Source organism: Protopterus annectens, chromosome 1.part0, assembly GCF_019279795.1.
Source record: "Protopterus annectens isolate FY-2018-M chromosome 1.part0, PAN1.0, whole genome shotgun sequence".
Taxonomy (NCBI): Eukaryota; Metazoa; Chordata; order Ceratodontiformes; family Protopteridae; genus Protopterus; species Protopterus annectens.
This window is the reverse complement of record NC_056725.1, coordinates 466670114-466697745: the sequence shown is the minus strand read 5'-3', so window position 1 is coordinate 466697745 and position 27632 is coordinate 466670114. Positions and strand designations below refer to the sequence as shown.

The window sequence follows — 27632 nt, the reverse complement described above, 5'->3', positions numbered from 1 at the left end:
GCTAAAATTCATTATCTATCTATTGTTAAAAGCTTCAGAAGACATTTAATCGAAATGTTGTCATTGATCCCTGGGAACATATAAGCCCTTGTTCTGATTTGCCATTTCAATTCGTCTAATTCAAGCATTAATTGCCAGGGTACCCCCTGAATACTTTCAGCCCTATGTTGTAAAACTGAAAATTTTAAATTTAGTACTTGTCTTGTATCAAAAGGTTATACGTATCAGCTGTAATATCGCGCATGTCATTTGGCTGTGTTGACATGTTGCTTTAGCAACCATTAATTAAAGCTAATTAATGACATCATCAATTGGTTTGTATAAAAGCGTATTTTTAACAGCGTTTTAACTGTTTGTCTGAGGAAGGTGAGGCACTGTCCTAGCTGAAAGTGTAACTTACAATAAATAACACTAATTGTATTTGGCCGGCTCTCATTGTTTTCGCTTCGTTTTTGTTTTTTAAAAAGTTTGTCAGTTGTTTTGACTGTTTTTTGTACAGAATGCTCTGACAGCCTTCAAGGACTACCTTCATCCAGGTCAATTACTGATAAAGATGGATAACACCACAGTTATGTGGTACATAAGCAGGGGGGTACACATTCCTTCCCCCTCTGCAGACTAGTCATGGCATTGTGGGACACGGCCTTGGGATACCAAGTACAACTGCAAGCTCAATTCCTGCCAGGAAAGCTGAATGTTCTGGCAGACTAAGTAGCAATCTCATGGACCCACACGAATGGAAACTGGAACCACGGATTTTCAACATGTTGACACGCAAATGGGGAAGCCCTGACATAGATCTTTTTGCCTCACCCCAGAACTACCAGTTGGACAAATTTTGTACAAGAACTCATCACAAAAAAGCTTGGAAAGTGGATGCCCTGTCCTTCAGCTGGAAAAACCTTTCAGTCTATGCCTTTCCCCCTCTGCCTCTGCTCCCCAAAGTTCTACTAAAAGTCAAAAATGACAAGCCAAAAATGACTTGATTTCTCCAGCCTGGCCTCGCCAACACTGGTACCCACTCTTGCGCAGTGTCACATTTTTCTCCGTGGCACCTGCCTTAGACACCTTCCTTACTGTCTCAGCAGGAGAACCAAATTCTGCACCCTCAGCTCCAAACATTGAATCTTGCAGCTTGGCTAATAACTTAAATTCCCCCTGAACATCACTCAGCAAACCTGTGATGGATGTCATTTTGTAGGCGAGAAGACCTAGTACTAGAAAGTCTTATGCTGACAAATGGAAATTCTGTGTCTGGAATCAATCTCAAGGGATGAGCACAACAGTGCCCAATTTACCTCAGATTTTGCAATACTTAACTGACTGTCTTTTTCTTCCATAAACATCCATGCCTCAGCCATTTCATCTCATTACAACACATAATCCCCCCTTTTCTCATCCTCTTCTAAAGCAGTATCTCAGAGGGGCCAAAATCTTGAGACCACCCAGGAGAGGTCCAACCCCTGCCTGGGACCTTAACTTTGTATTGGAGAAACTCACTCTACCTCCTTTTGAGCCAGCTGCTACTGCAGACTTAAAATTTCTTTCCTGGGAAACAGTTTTCCTTTTAGCAATCACTTCAGCTAGAAGGATATCTGAATTACAGGCCCTTATGGCAGTGGAGCATTTCATCATCTTTCATATGGATAGGGTGTTACTCAGGACCAATCCATCATTCATGCCCAAGGTGGGTATCCAGTGTGGCTCTTAATCAGTCCATTCATTTACCAACTTTCTTTCCCAATCCACAGAACAAGGGGGAGCGGATTTTGCATTCATTGGATGTACACAGACAACTTAGATTCTACTTGGACAGGACTAAATCTCGAAGAAAATCTGAACTGCTGGTAGCATTTGCTGTAGGGGCAGAGGGGAAGGCTATTTCAAAGCAAACCATTTCTAAATGGATAAGCCATTGTATTCATTTCTGTTATAAGCACCATGGAAAACCTATCCCCCAGGGGATCAGATCTCATTCCACAAGGGCTGCATCTACTTCAACAGCCTTTCTCAGAGGTGTTTTTACCAGGGATATTCTAGAAGCTGCTACCTGAAGTTCAGTTCATACTTTCACCAAGCATCATCACTTGCCAGTTTTCTCTGAATCTAGAGCTGGCTTTGCCACTGCTGTTTTGCAGGGCCTTATAGCTGGTCCTAATGCTGTATAAATCCATCCTCCCAACCATAGATTTGGGAATCTACCCAAATGTAATGACTGCAACAGTGAAACACGAGGAGCATAGTACAGTTGTGTACACTTAACATAAATGTAGATGTTAGAGTGTATTCACTGTTGCAGTCCTGGTTACCCTCCCACCAGCCCCCTGTTTTTCTCTTACTATACCTCTACTTACGTTTACTATGCTTAAAAGCCTTTTTGGTGTATTTTTTTTTTGTTTGGAGGTATATTTTTGTGTTTTTAATTTATATATATATATATATATATATATATATATATATATATATGTGTGTGTGTATATATTTTGCTCCCCATTTGGGGGACACCTGACATCTGGGGCAAGGAAAAACTGATGTAATGGCGTCAGCTGCATGTTTTATACCCCTGATGACCTGACGTCATGGAAGAAGGGACAGCAGCCGACGCAGGACCCAAGACTTTGTTAATCAGGCTGACTGAGGGTAACCTGCCAGTAGATTACCGTGAATGTAATGACTGCAACAATGAATACACTCTAACATCTACATTTATGGTAGGAGTACACAACTGTACTTTCATGCTTCTGAATATGGCTGAGTGAGGTTGACTGGTGGTAAGCTAGCTGCTTGCTAACGTGTCCCTGCTGTGCCTGATGTGGTTCTGAAGATCGGCTGTTATGATTACCTTTTCTAACTTTATGTACAGCTTACTGTGGTTAGAGTAGCTTAAACAGTTGGGGTCCATCCCTGCTGTATTCAGTTTCAGAGACCTGCATATCCTGTTTGAGGTAGCGGGGGAGATGGAGCCTCTTCCACTAACCAGTAGGCATAAAGCAAAGGACCAGTCTTAGATGAAGAACCAGTTCATTGCTGGATACACACACACACACACACACACACACACACACAATTATTTTTAAAAACCTTAAAATTTTCACTTAAGACATAAGTACACATACATTAATAGAAATGAAAACAAACCATATAACATTTTTCATTTACGTGCGTTATATTTTACATACGTTTATTTTCTTTTTAATTGTAATTCACTCCGTTACATACGTTGCTTAATTCCTGTCTTTCCTTAAGCTTCACTCCTCTTCCTCCTCCTCAGTATTATAAAAGCATTGTTCTCACAAATTAATATTTTTATATAAAATGTTCCTCCCTTTTTTTAAAGATCCCACTCCTGTTCTTTTATCTTTAAAATATTCATTACTTCAATTAGTTTGAGTGTTTTCCATTTTCTAGAACTTGTTTACTGTCTGTACAATTCAGATAATGTGTTCCAGCTCAAAAGAATAATTTCCTTAAGTTACAGCCATTTGCTTCTTCAACAGTTCTGACAGATTAGAGTGGCATTTGCTGTCGTCTTGAGGAAAAATTGTTTTCAAGTTTGCTTGGGGTATAAAATTACTTATTATGCAAACTCTTTCAAGCAAAAATGCTACATCTTCAGAACTTTGTTGCATAGTTGAGGGACATTACAGATGGCTTCTCATTGTTCTCTGTAAATTGCTTCTCTCTTTCTGATCTTTTTTAATCTTTTTTGATATATTCTTACAGTTATCATGCAGCATTTTATACATGTCCTACTAATTATCCCTTTTTTATAAACACGAGCATCTGTTCCAGATTTGATTTAAGAACTGTTAGAGATCGTCTAACTTTTCACTCCCCTCTCTCACCCTGTTGCACGTAACAGACGTCATATAGTCACAAGTTACACCCAAGACCATCTTAAAAAAACTACCTTTTGAACTGTTGCATGTCTTTGGGATGCAAGAAGGAAACTCAAACTCAAGTGAAAACTTGCACAGATTCAGGGAGCACATTCAGTCTCTACACAGAAAAGAGCTCCTCAGTCTCATACTTGGATGACCACATTATGTGAGACCGCATTGCTAGGCGCTGTGCCATTCATTCTTTGCATTTAGGAAAGTGAAGCTGCAGAGATTTTGAGAACCCTGAACTTCATTACTAAGGTGTTTTGTGGTACATTGTAGATTGTCAAAACTAAGGAAGTTACTTGGCTTTATTTAATTTATTTATTCTGCATGGAATATTGATCTAAATATGATTGGAGATTGTACCTAATTGTAAAACTTTTTTTTTAATCAGATAAAGATATTCCTGAATGCCCTCCTACTTTGATTGTAAAAGATGAGCCAATGGAAGACATCCGACTGGAGCCATGCACTGTAGAATTCTGTTACGATATTAAAGAGGAGGAAGAAGAAAATGGTGAAAATTCAAACACTGTCTCCACAAAATCAACACGGTTGCGAAGAAATGCTGCTAACAGCCAGTTTACAAGAAAACCTGTAGCAAAGGTAGGTCTAAATTTGTCTACATCATTCATTTTTAATCTTACTGAAAACCTCTAAGCTCTCTATGGCATATAAAATCATTTGATTAATGGTGTGGATTACCAGAAGAGTGTTTCCACTGTGGTATCTACCAACTTTCACTGTTAAATGCTTTAATTTGTATAGGCTAATAAAGTTTGTAACCATCAGGTACTGCGACTAGGTGAAAACCTGTCTATGTAGTCTTGCTGATGGCACTTCATATCAGTGGTAGCCTGGTGATATCATTTAAGGTTTACAGGTGTATGTGGCTACTCTCAGTCGTCATATGCCTTCCCATTTTACTTAGCTATTTAGTCTTGTTGTAATTACTTTATTTTTGAATTAATATTGCATTTCCATGTCAGTGTTACTATAAAAAGTTTTCAGGATTACAGCCATGGTGTATGCAACAGCTGCTTGTAGTCATCACTTGACTAAACCATCTGTTGGTTAAATCCATTGCAATGTTCAGTTTATTTAAACTGAAATGAATAATGCTGACAGTGATATTAACCTGAGGTAGAGGAGTACTGCAGTAGTCTTAAAGCAAACAACTATTTTTTGTGCACGATTTATGATCTTATGTAGAATTTTGTCAGTCTCATTTGAGAATTGCAAAGAAGTCATGTTCACATTGAATAATTCGTAGTCAGACATCATCATTCTTTAGCTTTCCTTTCAACTTGGGCATATTTAGTTGCATATTTTCCACAAACAGCTGTACTTTAACCAAAAGTGTTACAAATGTTCCATTTGTAATTGTTCGTACCTAGTTGGGTTTTATTAAGTCTTTACTTTTAGAAATTGTAAATGTGAAGTTGTTCAATCTTGCCGTTCATTCTTTACTGATGGGTTTGGAGCTGATCCATCGGCTCCGGTACAGCCATATGTAAAGCTTGAGGTCTTCCAGTAGCTCGAGGCCAAGCCCCTATCCCATGATGCACTCTGAATCACCTCAGATCTAGTTTGCCGTGGCATCTGATCGGAGATTCCAGTGCAAGCTCGGGCCAGTACAACTTAAATATTTTCATATTTACCAGTTGTTTAGTAATAACTTTTTTCTAAACTTTCATAGATAGATTACTTAGGTAGTTAGCTTTTATAGCTTCTCTGAAGCTCCCCTTCCCGTGTGTGATTAGTAATCTTTTAAATAACGGCCTCATGTTTTTGGCCTAGTTTTCTTGCTGTGTTGAGTAGTTTTCCAGTGGCTTTAAGTAGCCTTTTCTATTGTTGGCTTCGTATATTTTGGGCCTTAGCTGTAGAAGTGTGTTTAGATATTTAGTGTTGTACAGCTTTTTGCTAGCTGTTAAATTCTTTATCAGGCTCATTTCGTGTGTGTGTGTGTGTGTGATTTTTAGAGCCTAATTGCCTTCTTAATATTTGAGATACCTTTTTCATAGGCTCGGTAGTGTGTGTGTGTTGTTATTTGCTTTGTGGGTTGTTGTAGCAGTATTATGGCGGATGATAAAGACAAGCACCAAAAATCTGGCTTTAAAAAGTGTCCAGACTGCAACCAAAAAATGTCTGTTACGAATGGACATGTAATTTGTGTTTGTTGTTTAGGAGCTGTCCACTTTCAGGAGTCTTGTGCCATATGTTCCTTTTCTTTGAGAGTGTTGCTAGAGAGGAAAAGAAAGTTGAAATAGAGGCCTGTTAAAGCATACTTTTCAAGAGGCGTTGAGTGACCAGCAAGTCTTCCAAGTCCTCTAGATCTTCTGTGGAATCTAAGGATTCTAAGCAGTCTAAGAAATCAAAAAAATTGGAGGATTCTGCGACATTCGCTCCAGACCTCAGAGCCAACTGTCTTTTCCTTTCGGAGCCGGCCCACAGCCTTGGAGCCAGTATCCGAAGTGCCTCTATCTCCATTGCTTCAATCGGCACCGTCGGTGCATTCTTCTAGGTCTTCTGTCAGCCTGTTGGATTTGGATATGGATCGATTGGTGCAGAAGCTCTTATAGGCACTAGGCCTTGCTATAAATTGTCTGCTCCGACCCAAGCGACTTCGGAATCACTACTCCTGCTTTTACTCCTCCTCCGAGCTGTACCAGGCCTTCGGAGCCAGAGGAAGCAGACCTGTTGATTGTGGAGCCTTTGGAAAAGAGACCTGCTCCATTGTCCTCAGCGCCAACCAGGGAATCTAGGCACCGACACTCTCCAGTCTGATCCAGGGAGGATAATCAGACCGACTTGTCTGTGCCGAGTCTTCCTGTCAGGGCTTCGGCTCTGATGAGCTTGGCTCCTACCTCCGGCTCGGAGCCCTCTGTGTGTGTGTGTGTGTGGGGGGGGGGGGGTTTGGCAGTTCCTTTGGATCCGTCTATTCCTCCGAATCGGAGCCGTGGTGCCTTCGAGGCCATAAGGTGAGATTTGTCCCCCAAGACATCCTCTACTTCAGGCCTTGCTTCCTCATCCCCTAAAGTGCTTATGTCTGCTTCTGCTTCCATCATCCAGGCTAGGTGTAGAGACCCAGAGCCTCAGGTAGCCCCACAGGGTGCCCCTTGCTCTTCCGAGACCTCCCCAGAGGCTCCCACTGAGGAAGTTCCCAGGAAGAAATTGTGCAAGAGGAGACACTTGGACTCCCCACAGGAGTCTTTAACATCTGACACTGACTTGAATGAGTCAGAAGGGTCCCCGTGGTCCCCCTCTGAGGATATCTCCTTTGCTGAGATACTTGAGATCCTTGGGCAGAGGGGATATTGGCAGTCCAAAAGACCTACTGAGGATGTCAGTTCTCCTGAAGGCTGTCTGGTCACAACCGTCCACCTCTTGGGTGTCTCCGCCCTTTGATGAGCTCTTGCATTGGTCTCTCGGAGGCCGTGGGAGTCACCAGAGTCCAGGGAGCCTGTTCCTAGGAGGCCTAACAAGTTTATATCAGCCCCACCAGATTAAACTTAACCAAAGGAGTCCCTGTTGATACCATGGTGGCGGCCACCAAAAAGGAAATGTCTGAGACTACTTCTATCCATCCTCCTAATAGAGAGTCTAGGATCATGGGTAGATATGGGAAATGCATGTTCAGTTCAGCGACTTTTGCTCTCCATTCACTAAACTACTTAACCAATTTTACTAAGTTGTGAAGAGATCTTAAGGAGTTGGGGGATGCTCTTCAGGGTACAGTAGCTGCCGGGGCCTCTGAGAAAGTTGTTGCCCAGCTTTCTACCCTAAATTCTATTGTCAACTCATCCATGCGTCTCGTATCCTATGCAGCTGATGGAACAAGTAGGGCAGCGGGTACAGGAATCACTCTTAGAAGACATTCCTGGATGCACTTGTGTTCCTTCTCTGAGCCCTTTAAGTCATCTTCGTAAACACCCCTTTTGATGGCTAATCCCTTTTTGGGTCTAAAGTGAAGGAAACTCTGACCAGGTGTGAACAGGAGGAAAAGACTCTGCCGTCGGAGTCCATATTTCCACCCCCTACCTAGCCTTATCCCAAAGGCCAAAGGGGAGGAAAAATGTGGTTCCGGAAAGACAAGGAGTCTTTCAGGACACACGTGGTGAGCTCCCCCCTCTAGAGGCAGAGGAGTGGGGTAATAGTGGAAGACACCACCCTTGCGGCAGAGGGGGTCTGCAACATCAGGGTGAGAGAGATCACTTCTCTGGTCAATCTTACCAGCGCTCCTGAAAGGAGGCCCGACTGTCCTGCTCTGGAGGCAGTCGGGGGTTGCTTATCTTTGTATCTAGACTCCTGGCAAGAAGTATCCCTGACGTTCCACCCAGTTACAGGGAACAAGCAACCATAGAGGACCACAAGTTGCTAGAAAGAGAGTTATCCAGGCAGTCCCAGCAAACAGGAACCAGGACTTACTCAAGGTTCTTTTTGATTCCAAACAAAACAGGGGACAGAAGACCCATTTTGGACCTTAGCAGATTCAACCAGTATGTGAAGAAAGAGAAGTTCCGGATGGTCATGCTCCAGTCTCTACTTCCCTTCTTAGGGAAAGACAATTGGATGTGCTCGATAGATCTCAAGGATGTGTACTACCATATAAAAATGGCCTGGCCATCTAGAGATGACTTGCATTTCCGTCTGGGAGCCAATCATTATCAATTTCGAGCCCTGCCTTTTGGTCTCACTACAGTCCCCGGAGTGTTCACCAAATGCATGGCTGTGGTCACGGCTCACTTGAGACATCTAGTATTCCAGGTGTTACCGTACCTAGACGACTGGCTCCTTACCGCCACCACCAGGCATCAACTGATTCAGGCAAGGGAGTACACTCTGTCACTCTGCAATTATTTAGGCATTACAGTCCACTCAGACAAGTCTGCCTTGTCACCATTGCAGCGTATCGTTTTTATTGGGGCAGAGCTAGACACTTCAACCACCACTCTAAGACTACCAATCGAAACAGTCTTCCTTCTTCATCAGCATGTCAGCACATTGGTGTGGAAAGACAGAGCACCAGCTTCAGAAGTTCTGAAAGTATTGGGTTTGATGGCTGCAGCAGTCCTAGCCATACCATTAGCAAGAATGCATATGCGGATTCTTCAATGGCTGTTTACTCAGTGGTCTTATCCGGAACTTCCAGTAGATCACACTATTTTGATTACGAGCTCTTGCAAGAAAGATTTCCAGTGGTGGTTGATGTCTCTTCATGTCACCATAGGATGCCCCTTTGTTCTATCCCCTCTAGTAGCCACGGACGATTCCCTGATAGGGTGGGGGGGCGTTTTCAGGGAAAGACTGCCCAAGGCACATGGACAGATCAAGTCACATTTGCATATCAATGTTCTGGAGATGAGACCAGTACTTTTGGCATTGCAGTACTTCCAGGACTCTCTTCCTCTAGGAACGATTCAATTCAGACAGACAATATGTCAGTAGTCTGGTACCTGAACAAACAGGGGGAAACCAAGTCTTTAACCCCCTTTGCCAAGAAGCCCTCGGAGTTTGGCAGTGGTCTGTTTCCTCCCGGTGCTTTCTGTTGGCAACGCATGTCCCAGGGAGATCCAATGTGATAGCAGACAAACTGAGCAGGGCAATATTGTTGCCACACGAGTGGTCCCTCAAGAAAGAGACTGCAGGCAGGATTTTCTGCAAATGGGGCCAGCCTTGCTGCAACCTTTTTGCCAGCCACATCAACATGAAATGCAGAAGCTACTTTGCCCTGATTCCTCCTCTGAGAGAAGCTCCGAGAGACGCATTCGTACAAGATTGGCCCCCGGGTCTCCTCTCTGCATTTCCACTAATCCCATTGATACCGCGAGTTCTACAGAAAGGAAAATCCCTGGGAAGGACCATCATTCTTATAGCCCCTCATTGGCCTCGGCAGATTTGGTTCCCATTCCTTCGACGTCATCTCTTGGAAGATCTCTGGATTCTGGACCCAGTTCCAGACCTTCTGACATCCATCGGGGGACCTTCATCCTTCTCTGCAGTCACTGAAGTTGACAGCTTGGCTGCTCCAGTTCCCCTCATAACCAGGCTTCATAACTTCTCCAATGAGACAAAACGGATCCTTTTGTCTTCTCATAAGCTGTCCACTAGAAGATTATATCTTAGTAAGTGGAAGAGATTTTCTATATGGGCTTCTAAGCAGAAAATTGATCCCTACCAAGCCCCCTTGACATCCATACTGGAATTCTTGACTGATTTTTAATATAGGAGCGGCAGTTGGCTGCTATATCTAACTTTCATCTCAGGATTGACAGGCTAAATATCATGTCCCACAAGTTGTCCAAGGCTTTTCTCAAGGGAACATTTCATACTAGACCACCTGTGAAAACTCCCTATTCTCCATGGAATCTAAATTTTATGCTTTCTCATATAATCCTTCCGTTTGAACCAGCATCATCTTGTGACCTCAAATATTTGTCATGGAAAACCATTTTTCTGGTAGGTATTACTTCTGACCGCAGAGTGTCAGAACTTCAAGCTTCATCTATCAGCCCTCCTTGTTTAATTTTTCATGCTGACAGAGTATCTCTTAGGACAAACCCCTCCTTTTTTGCCCAAAGTTTGTTCAGAAACTAATATCAACCAAGTAATTGAGTTACCAGTTTTCTTCCCTAATCATTCCAATAAGTTGGACTATATGCTGCACAAACTTGATGTTCACAGACAGCTCAGATTTTATTTGGATAGAACAAAATATATCAGAAAATCAGACCAGCTGTTTGTTTCATTCTCTGAAGCCAGAAAGGGTTAGACCAGTGGCTAAGTGGTTATCTGATTGTATCACCTTGGTCTACTCAGCTGCTAATATGCCTTTACAGCACAAGATTAAAGCTCACTCAAGCAGAGCAGTTTCTACATCATCTGCGTTCCAAGCCAAATTGCCCCTTGATAACATTTGTGCAGCAGACACTTGGTCTAAACCTCATACCTTTATCATGCATTACAAAGTTGATAAGGCCTCCAGGGACAGGGCTTCTTTTGGGTCTGCGGTTCTGAAGAATGTTCTCCTGTGAGCCACCCGAGATTGATGGTGCTAGAGGCGCTACCCATCAGTAAAGAATGAACTGCGAGATTGGACAACTTCACATTAAGAAGTTATGTAGTCACCATAACGTTCCAAGTGAGTTGTTCATCTCACCTTCATTCTTGCGTCCCTCCTTCCCCCTCCTGGCTGATAGTTGACCTAGATGTTGGTCTCATCCTGGTTGCTCAATTTCTTCTTCCTTTCCATAGGAGGATAGCTCATTATATGGTTGTAGTACATGCAGCAAACAAGATCTGAGGTGATTCACAGTGCATCATGAGAGAGGAACTTGGCCTCGAGCTACTGGAAGACCTCAAGCTTTGCATATGGCCATACCGGAGCCGATGGATTGGCTCCAAACCCATCAGTAAAGAATGAAGGCGATATGAACAACTTGCATTGAACGTTATGGTGAGTACATAACTTATTATTTTTGTATAGTTGTGCTAACTGTATTTTATTTTCATATCTTTGAATTTTTTGCCACAAATATTTCTGTTTTCAGCTTTTGTGCCTTTTGTGTAGAAGATTTTGAATGTTTGGCTAGTAGATTGCCTTTTCCTTAAACTTCCATGTAGGATTATGAAGTCTAAAATAAAGTTAACAAATAGATATTATGTAAACCAGAGTTGTTGCTGTGTCCTTTGATGGAAACCCATGGGTTATATGAAATACTCTCTTAATATGCAGTTGTTAAGACCTTTAAGGGATGTTCATCGTGTTACCCTGCTGCAGTCATCACACTTGGGTTATCCTGCCGTCAGGCGGTCCCGCAGTCAGCCTGAGTTCCAAAGTCTTGGTCCGGCGTTGGTTGCTGTCACTTCTTCCCTGACGTCAGTGCGCCAGGGGTATATAAGAGGCATCTGACGCCATTTTCTTCAGTCTTTCTTGCCGCCCGGTGCCCGAAGCAGAAGCAGTTCGCAAGTGCTAGTCGGCCGATACTTGAGATTTTCGAATCGGATTTCAGTCCGAAGTCTTCAATAAAGCTAAGTACCCCATTGAGGAATCTTTTCTTGCCTCAGTCCGATGTCAGAAAAAGTTAACAATTGCATTTCTTGTGGGAAGCAAAAACCTCATAAGGACTTCCATTCTTATTGTATTCCTTGCCTAGGCCCAGACCACAACGTCACAGGTTGTCGGTTTTGTGCTAGGTTTAATAAACGAACTATCAAACGCCGTTTCGACTTCGCACGACATTACTTTGGTAGGAAATTTAATTATATCATGCCGTCGGAGCAGCTGACAACCGGCATGCATAAAAAACGCAAGGATAAGGACAGGCAGCCTAGGAACAAGCCAGACTCCGAGGCCTCTGCTGGACCTGTCGCCAATTCTCCGGTTTTCAGTGAGGCGCCTACGCAGCCCCTGGTGACCGCAGATTTGGAACCCCAGACAGCTGCGGATTCTCAAGCGGAGTGTACTAGGCCGACGCAGCCATCTTCATTAGGCCCTTCTGACACCGGAGCAGAAGGAGACCCCGGTGCAGTGGAAACACCTTTGGTTGCAGAAGGTGTCTTCAGACAGACTACACTCGCCATTCAATCTTATGCTAAGCTTAAAACTCCTTTAAAACCAAAAAAGACTGTACATCAGCCTACAGTTCAAGGCCCCATGCCTAAGAAAACAGATGCTTAAGATGGCTGAAATTTGATTACCCTAATCAGGGGTTCCCATCCCCCTCCAGATAAAAGACCAAGACAAGAGGAGGATTATGCTTCCTCTGACCAGGTTTCCATTTCCTCAGATTCTTCTGAGGAACAGGATTACACTTTTCCCCCTTATGAAGACTCTGATGCTGAAGTCTCTATTTCCTCAGCATCTCCCCCTGAAGACTACTCCTTTGGGGAAACTTTACATACCATGAGGGAACATTTCCACTGGGAAGGCCAGGACTACTCTGATTCTAAGAAAAGGCTCAGAGAGTTCCTTTTACTACCCCAGCACAGACTACTTGCTATCCCTCCAGTTTTAGATATTGTGGATGATGTTTACTTGGAGTCTAGTCTAAATCCAAACTCTCTACCTCCTGCTCCAGCCAAACCAGGCAAATACTACAGAGTACTAGTAAAAGGTGAACGAAAACAATAAAAGCCGGCAACTATAAAAATAAAGTTGCTTAAAAGTTCTTCACGTAAAAACTGTTTAATGTGAGCGCTTTCAGCTAGAAAATAACCAGCCTTCTTCAGACAAAACAGTTAACAAGCAACAGACAAATACATTTTATATTTAATTACACATTTTTCATTGAACATCCCATTAGAGATTTAAAGCCGCATTACATCAATGAAAAATGGGTGAACAAACACCATAAAAACAATAAAAATAATTATGAAAATAAAAATAATAATAAAAATAATACAGAATAAGCAACCAAGCACCATACTACATTAATAAATTGTCTTAATATAAATTCCTTGTTCTAATAAGAACAAACCTTTTAAGATGAACTAATTTATATTTTTCATATGTGTATATATAAAAATAAATATAAAATTTATTCTATTCAAATCGATATGTTAATATTAATTATAATGCAGCATTTAATGCAAATAGATCCCCAACTTTATATTGTGTTAAACATTATGACAAGCACAATGTTTAATTATATCTACATCATCCCACAATAATTTAACTATACTATGAATTTTTATATATAAGTAACCCAACCAGAAAATATATTGTCAAATATATAAATTAAGTATATATAAAATATCAAGTATCTAATATCTCGAATTCCACCAACTCTGTCCCAAAAGTATAAATTGCAAATAAACCCATAAAATCAAATCAAAACAAGTACATACATATCATCTTTTCAGTGACAGCAGTTTAAGAATGCATTTAATGGATACTACAGAGTACCTGACTCGCACAAATTCCTTTATAAAAGCCCTGTGGCTGTGAACCAGAAACAATTTCCCAGGGTCCCAAGGGGGCTAAAGCTTCTATGGCTAAAAATCCTGTGCCCTCTGAATGGGATTCCAGAGCCCTAGATAGATGGGGAAAGAAAATATACACCTCAGCAACTCTGGCTATGAGAGCATTAAATTGTCAGTTTCACATGCTGAAATATCAGCAATTCCTAATGTCTCAATTAAAACAAAAAATGAGCACACATTCTGAACAGTCTAAATTCAAGGAAATGCAGGATCTGTTGCATGCAGCTGAACAGGTGGGCAAACATACTTTACAATGTGGATTTGATTCATTGGAAGCTTCCTGTAGAGCAGCTGTTACTGGGTCTGTCATACGTAGACATGCTTGGTTAAAAGAACAAAACCCTACCTGATCATGTTAAAGCAAAATTATTGGATGCACCTTTACAGCAGGATGTATTTAGTGTCAAAGCAGAAGAGGTTTTAAAGAAAATGGAGGATAAGGCAAAGTCTATGCAGACGGTCAAGGATTTTTTACAGGTACAACCTCCTCGTTTCAGGAGAAATTGGCCAACAAAAAAACTGGTCCTTTCCAGCTTCTGACAGATCACAGAGGGGCAAATACAGATGCCCAAGGGGCAGAGGTCAGTCACAAGGCCCTTACAAACCTCGCCAATGGGGTTCTGCTACCCATAAAGGAGGAGAAGACAGGCCCCAAGCTAGCAGAAGACAAACACAATGACTCAATCCTCAAACTACCAAGCAAATCTCTCCTGGCAGCTCCCTTGGGAGGAAAATTAGCATTTTCTGCAGACAACTGGCACATCATCACAAAAGACAAATGGGTCCTAAACATTGTCTCACAAGGATACAGGTTCCACTTTCATACCTTGCCAAGGATAAAAGGAATGCCAAACCTGCCACCAAATCAATGGGCAGAGGCACAAAAACAAATTACAGCTCTCATGGACATGAGAGCCATTCAACAGGTACCTACACAGGAGCAAGGACAAGGATTTTACTCGAGACTCTTTCTAGTCCCAAGAAAAGACAAAGCATGGAGACCCATTGTGGATCTTTCAATTCTGAACACCTATCTGCAAGTACCAAAATTCAAGATGCTAACACTACAGCAGCAGCTTCCCATGCTGGGCAAGAATGCTTGGCTAGTAACATTAGACCTCAAGGAGGCATACCTGCATGTCCCTATCAGACAAAATTGCAGAAGATACCTCCGCTTCATTGCAGGTTCAACGCATTATCAATTCTCTGCACTGCCCTTTGGCTTATCTACTGCGCCCAGGGTCTTCACAAAATGCCTGGCACCAGTAATTGCATACTGCAGACAAAGAGGAATTCAAATATACCCATACCTGGACGACTGCCTTATTTAAGCAGAAAGCAAGAACATTCTTTTAAAGCATCTGGCATTTGTCAAACACCTTCTAAGTTGCCTAGGGTACACCGTAAACGAAAAGAAATCAAAACTAGTGCCCTCACAAAACATAATATTCCTGGGTGCCAGCTTGAATACAATGGCCCAGATGACTTATCTCATGCCAGACAAGCAGCAACAGCTGACTCAATATTTCAAATTAATGGCAACAAAGACCCAACTCCCTGCAAGAAAAATTCTGCAGGCCTTGGGATTCATGGCATCTTGCATACTACTAATACCATTTGCAAAACTGCATATGAGGAAACTACAATGGTACCTGAAAAGCGTATGGACTCTGCACAGCCACGGCTTGGAATCAGTGATACCACTCATTCCCTGCCTTCAACAGGAGTTTCTATGGTGGGCACAGGCATGTCACCTCAACAAGGGTCAGCCTTTCACCTTACCCACAGCCAGGCAAACTGACAACGGATGCATCGGACTGTGCCTGGGGAGCACACATGGCAGGACAGTGCATTCAGGGCAAATGGACTACAGATCAAAGGCATCTGCATATCAATCAAAAAGAAATGCTAGCAGTACAGAATCCCCTAACAGCTTTCAAGGACCTCTTATACCCAGGACAACTAATAATAAAGACGGACAATACAACAGTAATGTGGTACATAAACAAGCAAGGGGGCACACAATCCTACTCTCTATGCAGGCAAGCAATGACCTTGTGGAACACAGCACTGTCTTACCAGGTTCAATTACAAGCACAATTCATGCCAGGAAAGAAAAACATATTGGCAGACGACCTAAGCAGAAACATCATGGATCCACACGAGTGGAAACTAGATCCGCAAGTATTTGCAATGATAGCTCAAAAATGGGGATGCCCAGACATAGATCTGTTTGCCAGCCCCCAAAACTACCAACTTCAAAAATTTTGCACAAGGACATTCCATCCACAAGCTTGGAAAGTGGACGCCCTCTCATTCAGTTGGAAAACATTAACAGTGTATGCCTTTCCTCCACTGCCTCTTCTAGCAAAGGTACTGCTGAAAGTCAGATTAGAGAGGCCACAAATGATACTCATTGCACCAGACTGGCCACGCCAGCATTGGTATCCAATTCTAAGGAACATGGCCCACGGCCCACCATGGATTTTACCACAAATTCCTCGCCTGCTCACCCAGCGAGACAATCAGATTCTACACAGCCAGCTCAACACTTTAAACCTGGCTGCATGGCAAATTACCTAAACAACCAGCCAACACCTCTATCCAAAGCTGTTATGGATGTCATTCTGGAGGCCAGGAGGCCCAGCACCAGGAAAACTTATCCAGACAAATGGAAAAGAGTTTGCACCTGGAACCAGGCTAAAGGCCAAAATCCCCTTGATCCAAACATTCCTCAGATTCTACAATATTTAACTGAGATGTTGCACAAAGGACTTTCCTTTTCATCTATTAAGATTCACGCCTCAGCAATTTCAGCTCATTACAACATGGATCCTCCTTTATTCTCACATCCACTCCTAAGACAGTACCTCAGAGGGGCTAAGAACATAAGACTGCCCAGGAGAGCTCCAACACCTACTTGGGATCTCAACTTTGTTCTGGAAAAACTTACACTGCCGCCCTTTGAACCAGGTTTTTCAGCTGATTTAAAATTTCTTTCATGAAAAACTGACCTGCTACTAGCAATAACCTCAGCTAGAAGAGTCTGAGCTACAGGCACTTATGGCAGTGGAGCCTTTCCTTGTTTTTCATCAAGACAGAGTCTCTCTACGAACTAACCCTTCCTTTATGCCAAAGGTGGTATCCAGTGTGGCCCTAAACCAAACCATTCATTTGCCCACCTTTTTCCCAAATCCCCAGAAGAAAGGAGAAAGACTCCTGCACTCTTTTTGGACATTCACAGGCAATTACGTTACTACTTGGATAAAACTAAGGCTTTCAGAAAATCTGAACAGCTCTTTGTAGCCTATGCTACAGGATCACAAGGAAAAGCTATCTCAAAACAGACCATTTCTAAATGGATAGGGCATTGCATTCGCTTCTGCTACAAGCATCATGGGAAACCGGTACCTGCTAACATTAGGTCCCACTCCACCAGGGCTACAGATACATCAGCAGCCTTTCTCAGGGGTGTGCCAACCAAGGATATTCTGGAAGCTGCCACTTGGAGTTCAGTGCACACCTTCACTAAACACTATCACTTATCTCTATATTCTAAGACTAGAGCTGATTTTGCCACTGCAGTTTTGCAGGGCCTACTAGCTTCTTCTAACCCTGTTCAACTCCACCACCCATCCTTAGCTTTGGGATTCAACCCAAGTGTGATGACTGCAGCAGGGTAACACGATGAACATAGTACAGTTTTGTACCTACCATAAATGTAGATGTTAGAGTGTTCACCCTGCTGCAGTCCAGGTTACCCTCCCTCCATCCCCTCTGAACTAGCTGAACTTATCTGTACCACTCTATCCTATACAACCTCTGTGGTGTATTTGCTTGTGCCTGAAGGTATTGTTTTATTTTTATATTAGCATATATATATATATATATATATATATATATATATATATATATATATATAGATATATAGATAGATAGATAGATATAGATATATATATATAGATATAGATATATATATAGATGGATATAGATAGATAGAGATATAGAGATAGATATAGATATATATAGGTAACATCTGGGGCAAGAAAAACTGAAGAAAATGGCGTCTGATGCCTCTTGTATACCCCTGGCGCACTGACGTCAGGGAAGAAGCGACAGCAACCGACGCCGGACCAAGACTTTGGAACTCAGGCCGACTGTGGGGACTGCCTGACGGCAGGATAACCCAAGTGTGATGACTGCAGCAGGGTGAACACTCTAACATCTGCATTTATGGTAGGTACAAAACTGTACTTTCTGAATGCCTGTTGACTTTATGTATAAAAAAGTCTTTAATGGTGCAGTCCTGCCTTTAAAGCCAACAGATACTAGCTGTAGACATGACATGTTTTCCCCTTTTTGTGTGCTTTTCAGTATAGGATGACTGATTAGATTGGTCATTCTCTGAGAAATCTCTGCCTAAAAATAATTTGATATTCTTAATGTTATGGTGATGGTAAAATATCCCAACCAACCATCAAGACAAAGAGTGTAAAAGGTCACGCACAAAAGCTAGGAGCAAAGAGTAAAAAGGTTGTACAGTAAAAAAATTTATTACACACTGAAGACTTTGCTTTATCTGAAGTCTTAAATTAAACCAGCACTAGATGTTGGAGTGTAGCTGTCAAACTTCAAAAATTAGGAATAAAGCCAAAAAATAATGTGAGGACAAAGGCCCAAAATCATATTGCTGTTGTATAGTTAGAAAGTTGCTAGAATAACAGTGTTGTAGTCGCATACATTGTTTGAAGGCTGTGTAGTGTGAAATCATAGTTTATCATTTAGTGATTATATTACTTAATGGCTTGTCAGGAAACCACACATTTTATGAAGAACATACCAAAAACGTGAGACTAAATTGGCGACAGTTGACAGATATGATTACAGACCTAAGGCTCGGCTCTTGTTAATAATGCTTGACTGTGCTATGACATAAACATTCATGAGAAGCTTTGTTAGTGAAGGTCTTTCTAATGAAATGACTACTTGGCTGTCTGACAAGGGCTTTGCACAGAGATTGCAGTGTTTAATTTATTTTACTAAGTCAAGTAGTAGTGGCATTTTAGCTGTTTTCCTTTATTTATTTGAACTGGGTTATGGCACAGTTTCATTTGATGCTCAGGGAGACATGCTCCACAACCAAGGTATAAAATATACAGCCTATAAAAATGAAGATATTTGCAGTAATCTGTACCACTTAGTATTTAAATAACAGTAAAAATGTGCAAGGTGAATAATACCATTGAGGTGTCATGTTGCAAACTCTCACATAGTTTAAAACTTTCATTGCTCATTTAGTGGGTTATGTAGATAAGTGCACCACACAATGTAATAGCTGACTGGAAAATCTTTTGCAATAGAAAATCTTGGTATACCATTGCATAATCATATGAAGAGTGGAATATTGTGTAAGGAATGGCGGTAGAAGTTGAGAAGAAAAAATTTTAAGGGTGTCACGTTAAGCTGGAAAGTTAGGGATGAAGGCTTGCAGGGCTTAAACATTGTGCTTTATAATGGGCAGTTGAGTCAGTGAAAGAGAAATGAAACAATACTGTCTGAAGAAAAGCAGAGTGGTACTGATGTGATTTTAAGTTGTGCGCACTATGTAAATGTTTAAGTTGATTTAGAATTTTATCTTGGAAATCATTACATTTTAACACCTATTTGGTTATTGTGTATTTTCTTGAGGGTTAGCAGCTGCATAATTCATTTTAAAGGATGTATGGTTAAGTCACTAATTGTCGAAACTTATTACAGGTGCTTTGTGTGTTTATATAATAATTTCAAAGTATTTCACACTTTGTGCAGATTTTTTTCTGTGGGAGCTGGCATCCCTCTTAGATCCCCCTGCTTTAGAGCTTGGTGAGGGGTTAGTGTTACCCCCTTTATAAACATTATTTTGGAAAGTAAGAAATTGAAAATATTTGAGGTATCTTTCCAGATGGAATCATTATGTTCATATCTGTGTCCCATATGCCTAGCCCAGACTTTTTGACAATTGTCTATTGTTATTTTGTGTGTTTTTGTATGCTCTGTGGACAAAACAAAAACTTTGGAGTGTCCAGGTAAGTCTTAAGAAGAGGAAGTAGAGGTAGTGGAAAAGCTGCAGAAAGTAAAGACACTTAAAGAACAGGAACGTAGTACCAAACAGAAGGAAAGGAAGTGTGTGTGTACTAAGCCATCATACTCTGAGGAGATGAAAAGGTAGAATGCCTTAATCATTCCATGCTGCAGAAGTGCAGTACAATATTAAGTGGTAGGAAAAAATGGAGAAAGAAATGGTCACACTTTTGCTAGAGACTTGCATTTGTTTCATAGGGATCAAGATTGGGTGGATCTAGGTCATAAGAATGGTGATTTAAAATGTCAAAACCCATGTGATCGAGACTATGTAGTCGGCATTTTAAATAGTCAAAAACCAAGAAAGACGACACCATGTTTTTGCAGGGGGCAAGCTCTCTTGTGCCCCCCACACCCCCTGTTAAATTGTATACACCAACTCCAAGATTGCAGTACAGTGGGGAAAGGGCACATCCTCAGATCTCCACTGTACCACTATCTCAGCTAGAATGATTCAGTTTTTTAAAATCTCAGTCATATGGGCTTCCGCATTTTAAATAGTTAATCTTCTGAACCAGACCTGATCAGAAATCCTTGTTTTAGCTTTTTACTTCTGTTGCAGAGAATCTTGTCTTGGGTTTCAAGGAGGTACAGTGAGCGAGCCCCACTTTAGTACTACTAAAGTAGAGTGTTTTTACTCACCCTGCTTTAGCAAAGCTCTGTAATCTGTCTTCTGTATCTTTTGTCCAGCCATCAGTGTCCTGAAAAAAAAAATGATCTTCGTGTTTCACTGTTGCAGTCATCACCTGTGGGTTATCCCTGCTTTTGTAGCCCTCTGCTGTCCCCGAATACCATATTCAATGTTTTTCTGCGTCAGCTGCTGTCTCTTGCTGGCTGGCGTGAGGTCGTCAGTGCTATAAAGGAAGACAGCCAACTTTACATCAGTCTTTTTTGCTGTGGAGCCTATAGCAGAAGCAGTTCACAAGTGTGCTGGTCGGTCGCTTCCAGCATTTGAATTACAGCTGAAAACATCTAAAGCTAAGTACCCCATTGTGGATCCTTTTTTCTTGCACTAATCGATGTCCGAAAAAGTTAACAGTTGTCTCTCCTGTGAAGAGCAAATACCACACCGAGACTTCCACTCTTACTGCGTCACTTGTTTAGGCACATACCACGACGTCCTCCTTTGCCGGTTCTTTGCCCTCTTTAACTCAAGAACTATTGGTCATAGAGCTCTTTTCGTAGCCAGGTATTTTCGTCTTCCGAAATGGTGTCAGTCAGCCAACAATCCATAGACTTTCCAAAAAAAAGTAAGTATAAAGATAGAGACAGACCACACAAGGCCAAACCTTCCAACAACTCCACTGCTAAGCAGGTAGTCAGTGCTCCGGAATACAGTGAGGTCCCTTCGCAACCCCTGATGCCCGATTTGATACCTTGTCAGGCCTCTACCGAGACCCTTTTGGAGTCCGGTATGTCGCAGAAATCTTCATCTTCTGTGCCTTTGGTTGTCTCTGCCTTGGTTGGGTCCAAAGCCACAATGCAGGCATCGGCTTCTGAGGAGGTCTTTTGCACTACTGCATCTAGACTAAAACAGACGTCCTTTTCTCCGACTACTGTTTCTCTCAGACTGATGGATACTCTTAGGCCTAGAGGCAAGGCCACTCCCTAAGAAAATTGCCAACAGTCACCATTTTACCCCTAATCCACCACTCCAAGCTCAAATGCTTAAAATGGCAGAGGACCTTATCACCCTTATCAGGGGTAGTCAGGTCGCAGCTTCTAAAAGGAAAAGAGACCCTTCCCCTGAAATTCTGACAGAACAGGATACTGAGGAGTCTGATTATTCAGATTTTTGAAGAGGAACAACAACCTCGTACTGCTTAGGAGGATTCAGATGCAGAGGAATCCATACCTTCTGCCTCCCCACCAGAAGATCTTACCTTTGGGGAAACCTTCACACCCTCAGGGAACATTTCCACTGGAAATCCCAGGACTTCCCTCAGTCTAAGAAAAGACAGAGTTTCTAGACCTGTCCCAGCAGACTCTTGGCCATCCCCCCTATCGTAGAGGTGGTTGATGTCTTCTGTGAATCTAGCTCAACTCCTGATGCCCTCCCACCAACTCTCAGAAAACCTGACAGGTACTACAGAGTACTGGATTCTCACAAATACCTGTACAGAAATCCTGCTGCATACCCAGAGGTTATTACACAAGGACCTAAAGCGTCTAAGGCTACTTCTGCAAAGAATCCTACTCCTAGCAAGGACTCCAGAGCTCTGGACAGATGGAGTAAAGAAAAATATATACACTTCTGCAACCTTAGCTGTCAGGGCACTCAACTATCAGTTCCACATGTTAAAAAATCAACAACACACTTTGGAACTTTTAAAACAAAAGATTTCTAACTTTCCTGACTGTGCCACTTTGAAAGAGCTAGCAGATTTACTGCACTCTACTTGTCAAGTGGCTAAACACTCTTTACACCCCAGATAAGCCTACAGCAGGGCAGCAGTGTCAGGATCTGTCATTAGAAGACATGCATGGTTGAAAGAAACAACCTCTCCCTGATCATGTCAGATCTAAATTACTTGATGCACCTTTGGATAAGGACCACTTGTTTGGAGAAAAAGCAGAAGAGGTGCTTAAAAAGATGAAAGACAAAGCAAAATCTATGCAAACAGTAAAAGATTTTCTTCAGGTGCAACCTCCTAGGTTCAGCAAGAATTTTCCCTCAAAACAATGGTCCTTTCCCGCACCTAGCAGACAAGGTTGAGGTAAGCCCTGCAGGGACAGACCACCAAGACTCCTATCTCAGGGACAGCAAAGAACCAAACAGTGGACCGCTTCTGCTCCAAAGGCAGGGAGTTATAAGCCATCCCTGTATGGCAAAAGCTCTCAGTAACTCCCTCTCCCCCATTTGTCCTGTTTTCGTTAAGCAAAAACTGGGAGGAAGGCTCTACTAATGCAAAGAGAAGTGGTTTTCTGTAACAAAGGACCAGTGGGTCTTAAAGATCATTTCTCCGGGATACAAATTCTCCTTCAGTGAACTCAGTTCCAAGAGGGTACCCAGACCTACCTCCAAATCAGTGGGCAGAGGCATTGAAACAAGTCCAAACTGTCATATCCCAAGGGCAGTAGAACCTGTCCCTTCAGATCAAGCAGGCAAAGGCTTTTATTCCAGACTATTCCTTGTTTCCAGAAAAGAGGGCACTTGGCCCCCCATCCTTGATCTTTCCTCTCTGAACGCCTTCCTGGTGGTTCCCCAAATTCAAAATGTTAACTTTGCAGTAGCTACTGCCTGTGCTGGCAAAAAAAATGCTTGGTTAGTGACCCTAGACCTAAAAGATGCCTACCTCTACATTCCCCATAAGGGAATCCTACCGATAATTCCTTCACTTCAGAGCAGGCTCACAACACTTTCAGTTTTCTGCGCTACCCTTTGGCTTATCTACTGCTCCCAGGGTATTCACCAAATGCTTAGCCCTGGCCATAGCCTTTTACAGACAGAAAAATATATAAATTTACCCTTACCTGGATGACTGTTTCATTCAGACAGAGTGCAAAGAAAAGCTCATTGAGGACCTCCTCTTTGTCAAAACCCTTCTAACCTCATTAAGGTGCACCATCAATGAGAAGCAATCAAAGCAAACTCCCTCCAGGGAGATCAATTTCTTGGGAGCTCTGCTGGATACAGCATCCCAAATGGCCTTTTCCCCAGAGAAACAGAGCTTCCTGCCTCTCTGTTTCACACAGCTGGCTTCCAAAAGTCACCTCACTGCGAGGAAGTTCCTGCAACCCTTAGGGTACATGGCATCCTTCTAATTCCTCTGGCCAGGCTTCACATGATAAAACTTCAGTGGTACGTAAAGAACTTTTGGTGTCAGGACTCCCGGCCTTTGGAGACTTCTCTACCTCTGATTCCCTGTATAAGGACCGTGTTTCTATGGTGGGCAAGGGGCCTGTGCCCAGAGCAAGGGTCTTCCCTTCTCCCTCCGCCCAACCGGGCAAACTGTTCCCACCGACGTCTCAGACATAGCTTGGGGCGCTCACCTAGAAGGCAGGTGCACCCAAGGACTTTGGGATGCACAGCACCTTCCCTTACACATCAATCAGAATGAAATGATGGCAGTACAAAAGGCTCTGAAATCCTTCAAACCCCATCTCAAGCCAGGGGTTCTCCTTATCAAAACAGCACCACAGTAATGTGGTACATCAGCAAACAGGGGAGAGCCCCAGTCTTTACCCTCTGTGCAGGCTAGCCATGAACCTGTGGCTGAGAGCCTCATCCATGGGACTACATCTGATAGCACAATACCTACCAGGGATCAACAACACTCTGGCAGACCACTTAAGCAGAAACCTTATGGACCCCACACGAATGGCAGCTCCACAGAGAAATCTTTCTGCAGATCCCTCAGGCTTGGGGGACCCCGGATGTGGATCTCTTTGCTTCTCATGCCAGCCATCAGCTGAAAAAATTCTGTACTAGGGAGTACCACCACCTAGCCTGGAAGATGGATGCCTTGACTTTCCCCTGGAACACCCTTTTTGTGTACACATTTCCTCCTCTGCCTCTAATCCCCAAGGTTTTGATCAAAATAATAGAGGAGAGGCCAAAGGCCATCCTCATTGCTCCAGACTGGCCAAGGCAACATTGGTACCCATTACTGTGCAACCTGACCTTACAGCATTCCCAGGCAGCTTCCTCTGATCTCAGACCTCTTAACTCGGGGGGGGGGGGGGGGGTGCTGCACCCAGACCTGCAGACTCTGAAACTATCAGCATGGCTTATACTCTAAAGTCAAAGAGCCCCTGTTAAGCAAACAGGTCCATGACATCATCACAAGAGGCCAGAAGGCCCAGCATCAAAAAATCTTATGCAGGAAAATGGAAAAGATTCTGCTCCTGGAGCCAGTCCAGAGGGGGAAATACCTCTCAACCCTCCATCCCTCTAATTCTTGACTACCTAGCGGAGCTACTTACAGTAGCCTCTCCTTCTCTATTAAAATCCACGCCTCGGCCATTTCAGCCCATTTTGATAAAGAACAGCCGCTATTTTCATATCCTTTAATTAAACAATTTCTCAGAGGGGCTTCTAATATCAGACCTCCCAGAAAGCCACTCACTCCAGCCTAGGACCTGAATTCTGTTTTGGAAAAACTTACTTTACCTCCCTTCGAACCTGCTGCTTCAGCAGAACTAAGGTACCTCTCTTGGAAGACTACTTTTCTCCTAGCTATCACTTCAGCCAAGAGGGTTTCAGAGCTACAGGCCCTGATGACAATTGAGCCCTTCATCTACTTCCATGCAGAGAGGGTCTCCCTGAGGACCAATCCCTCCTTTATGCCCAAGGTGGTATCTGATGTAACTCTCAACCAGGCCATACATCTTCCCACCTTCTTTCCTAACCCTCAAAACAAGGGGGACAAAAGTCTGCATTCACTAGACATGCACAGACTGCTCAGATACTATCTGGACCATAGTAAACCCTTCAGGAAAATGGACCAACTTCTTGTCATCTTTGCCCCAGGTGCTCAGGAAGGCGCCCATTTCCAAACAGACCATTTCTAAATGGTTATCACACCGTATCCATTTCTGCTACAGTTTGCATGGGAACCCCCCCCCCCCTCAAGGTTTATTCAAACCCATTCCACTAGGGCAGCCTCCACTTCCACAGCATTCCTCAGAGGAGTTCCCACCAAGGACATCCTGGAAGCTGCCACCTGGACTTCTATCCATACCATTACCACCTACCTCTATTTTCTAAGGCTATGGCAGAGTTTGCCTTTGCAGTTCTGCAGGGCATTCTGACCCATTCCTAGATCTTTTTCTGAGCCTACCACCCCTCCTCTTAGCTTTGGGGATCCCCCGACAGGTGATGACTGCAACAGTGAAACATGAAGAACATAGTACAGTTGTGTACACTTGCTATAAATGTAGATGTTCAAGTGTATTCACTGTTGCAGTCCTGGATGTTCTTCGTGTTTCACTGTTGCAGTCATCGCACTTGGGTTATCTGCCTGCAGATAGCCCTCAGTCGGCCCTAATACCAGAGTCTTAGTATTTCTGCATCGAATGCTGTCACTTCCATAACATCAGGTCATCAGGGTTATAAAAACAGGCAGCCGACGCCATTACATCAGTCTTTCTTGCCGAGGAGGAGCCCGAAGCAGAAGCAGTTCGCAAGTGCCGGTCGGCCGCTATCTCAAATTTTCGTTTTTCGAGTTGATAATCCTGAAGTATTCTAAAGCTAAATACCCCATTGGGGATCCTTTTTCTTACTGTAACCAATGTCAGAAAAAGTTAATTATCTTGCCTGCGGAAAGCAAATTACCTCTCAGAGATTTTCATTCTTACTGTGTCACCTGTTTAGGCCCAGACCACGATGTCCCTCGCTTTCGGTTTTGTGCCTTGTTTAATGACCAAACCATTCGTCGTCGTGCTATTTTTTTGCTAAATTCTTTCGTTCTTGATCTCCGTATTCCAAAATGGCTTCAGTAAGCCATCCGACTACCTATCTTCCTAAAAAACGTAAGGATAAAGACAGAGACAGACCAGATAGGTCCAAAACTGCCGACGAGGCTTCCGGTAAGCTAGTCTGCTTTGCAGTCCCTGGTGCCCACTTCTCTGGATTCGCAGGCCTCTGCTGAGACCCATTTGAAGTCTTGTATGCCGCCAGATGCTTCTTAGACTATAGAACCAGCAGATGTCACTACCTTGGATGGGTCTGGAGCCGCTGTGCAGGCACCGGCTTCTGAGGGTGTTTTCTGACATACCGATGTTCGAATCAGACAGACTACTTTTTTAGCCAAAACTACCGAGTTTCTTAGGCCGAGAGTATGCACTACGCCTAGAAAACGACCAAAGCACATGCTCAGGCCCCCATGCCACAAAAACAAATGCTTAGAATGGCTGAAAACCTTATAATGCTAATTAGGGGAAGCCAGCCTTCCCCTGCTAAGAGACAAAGAATTCAGTTGCCTTCAGATTCTACAGACCAGGAGTCCGATGACTCTGACCTTACTGATCATCAGGACATGCCCTTATCAGCCTATGAGGATTCAGATGCAGAGTAATCCATTCTCTCTGTTTCCCCTCCAGAGGATTTTTCTTTTGGTGAAACCTTGCATACTTTAAGACAGCATTTCCATTGAGAATGCCAAGACCATCCTCAGTCCAGAAAGAGACAGAATTTTTAGAGCTACCTCAGCACAAGCCTTTAGCTATTCCCCCTGTCCTAGATGTTGTGGATGATGTTTTCTTGGAATCCAGTCTTACTCCAGACACCTTACCCTCCCGCCCCTAGGAAACCGAATAGGTATTACAGAATACGTGATTCCCACAAGTTTCTTTTCAAGAATCCTGCTGCTGATCCAAAGATCATTTCCCAGGGACCTAAAGGTATTAAGGCTACTGCAGCCAAAAATCCTATCCCTTCGGACAGGGATTCCAGAGCTTTAGACAGATGGGGTAAGAAGGCATATACCTCTGCAACTCTTGCTATCAGGGCATTGACTTGCCTGTTTCACATGCTGAAGTACCAGTAACATATTATGGATCTCTGAATAAAAAATCCACGACAACTGCTTCCAGTGACCAGCAACCACACCAAGCTTAGGAAAGTATGTTTTTATTACACACTGACTAAGCACTTTCACCAAATAATTGGCTTCTTCAGAGTCAATGTCTACAAAACAACAT

At 42.9% G+C, this 27632-nt stretch overlaps 1 protein-coding gene across 2 annotated transcripts in view; it reads left to right on the top strand.

Moving 5' to 3' along the window:
- KDM5C (lysine demethylase 5C) overlaps positions 1-27632 on the top strand; it is a gene marked incomplete at its 5' end in the record, with an annotated part of 2556543 nt that overhangs the window by 207288 nt on the left and 2321623 nt on the right. For both annotated transcript variants that reach the window (XM_044060510.1, XM_044060501.1), the window contains 1 exon segment: positions 4279-4490. In XM_044060510.1, the coding sequence (XP_043916445.1) occupies positions 4279-4490 (212 nt within the window).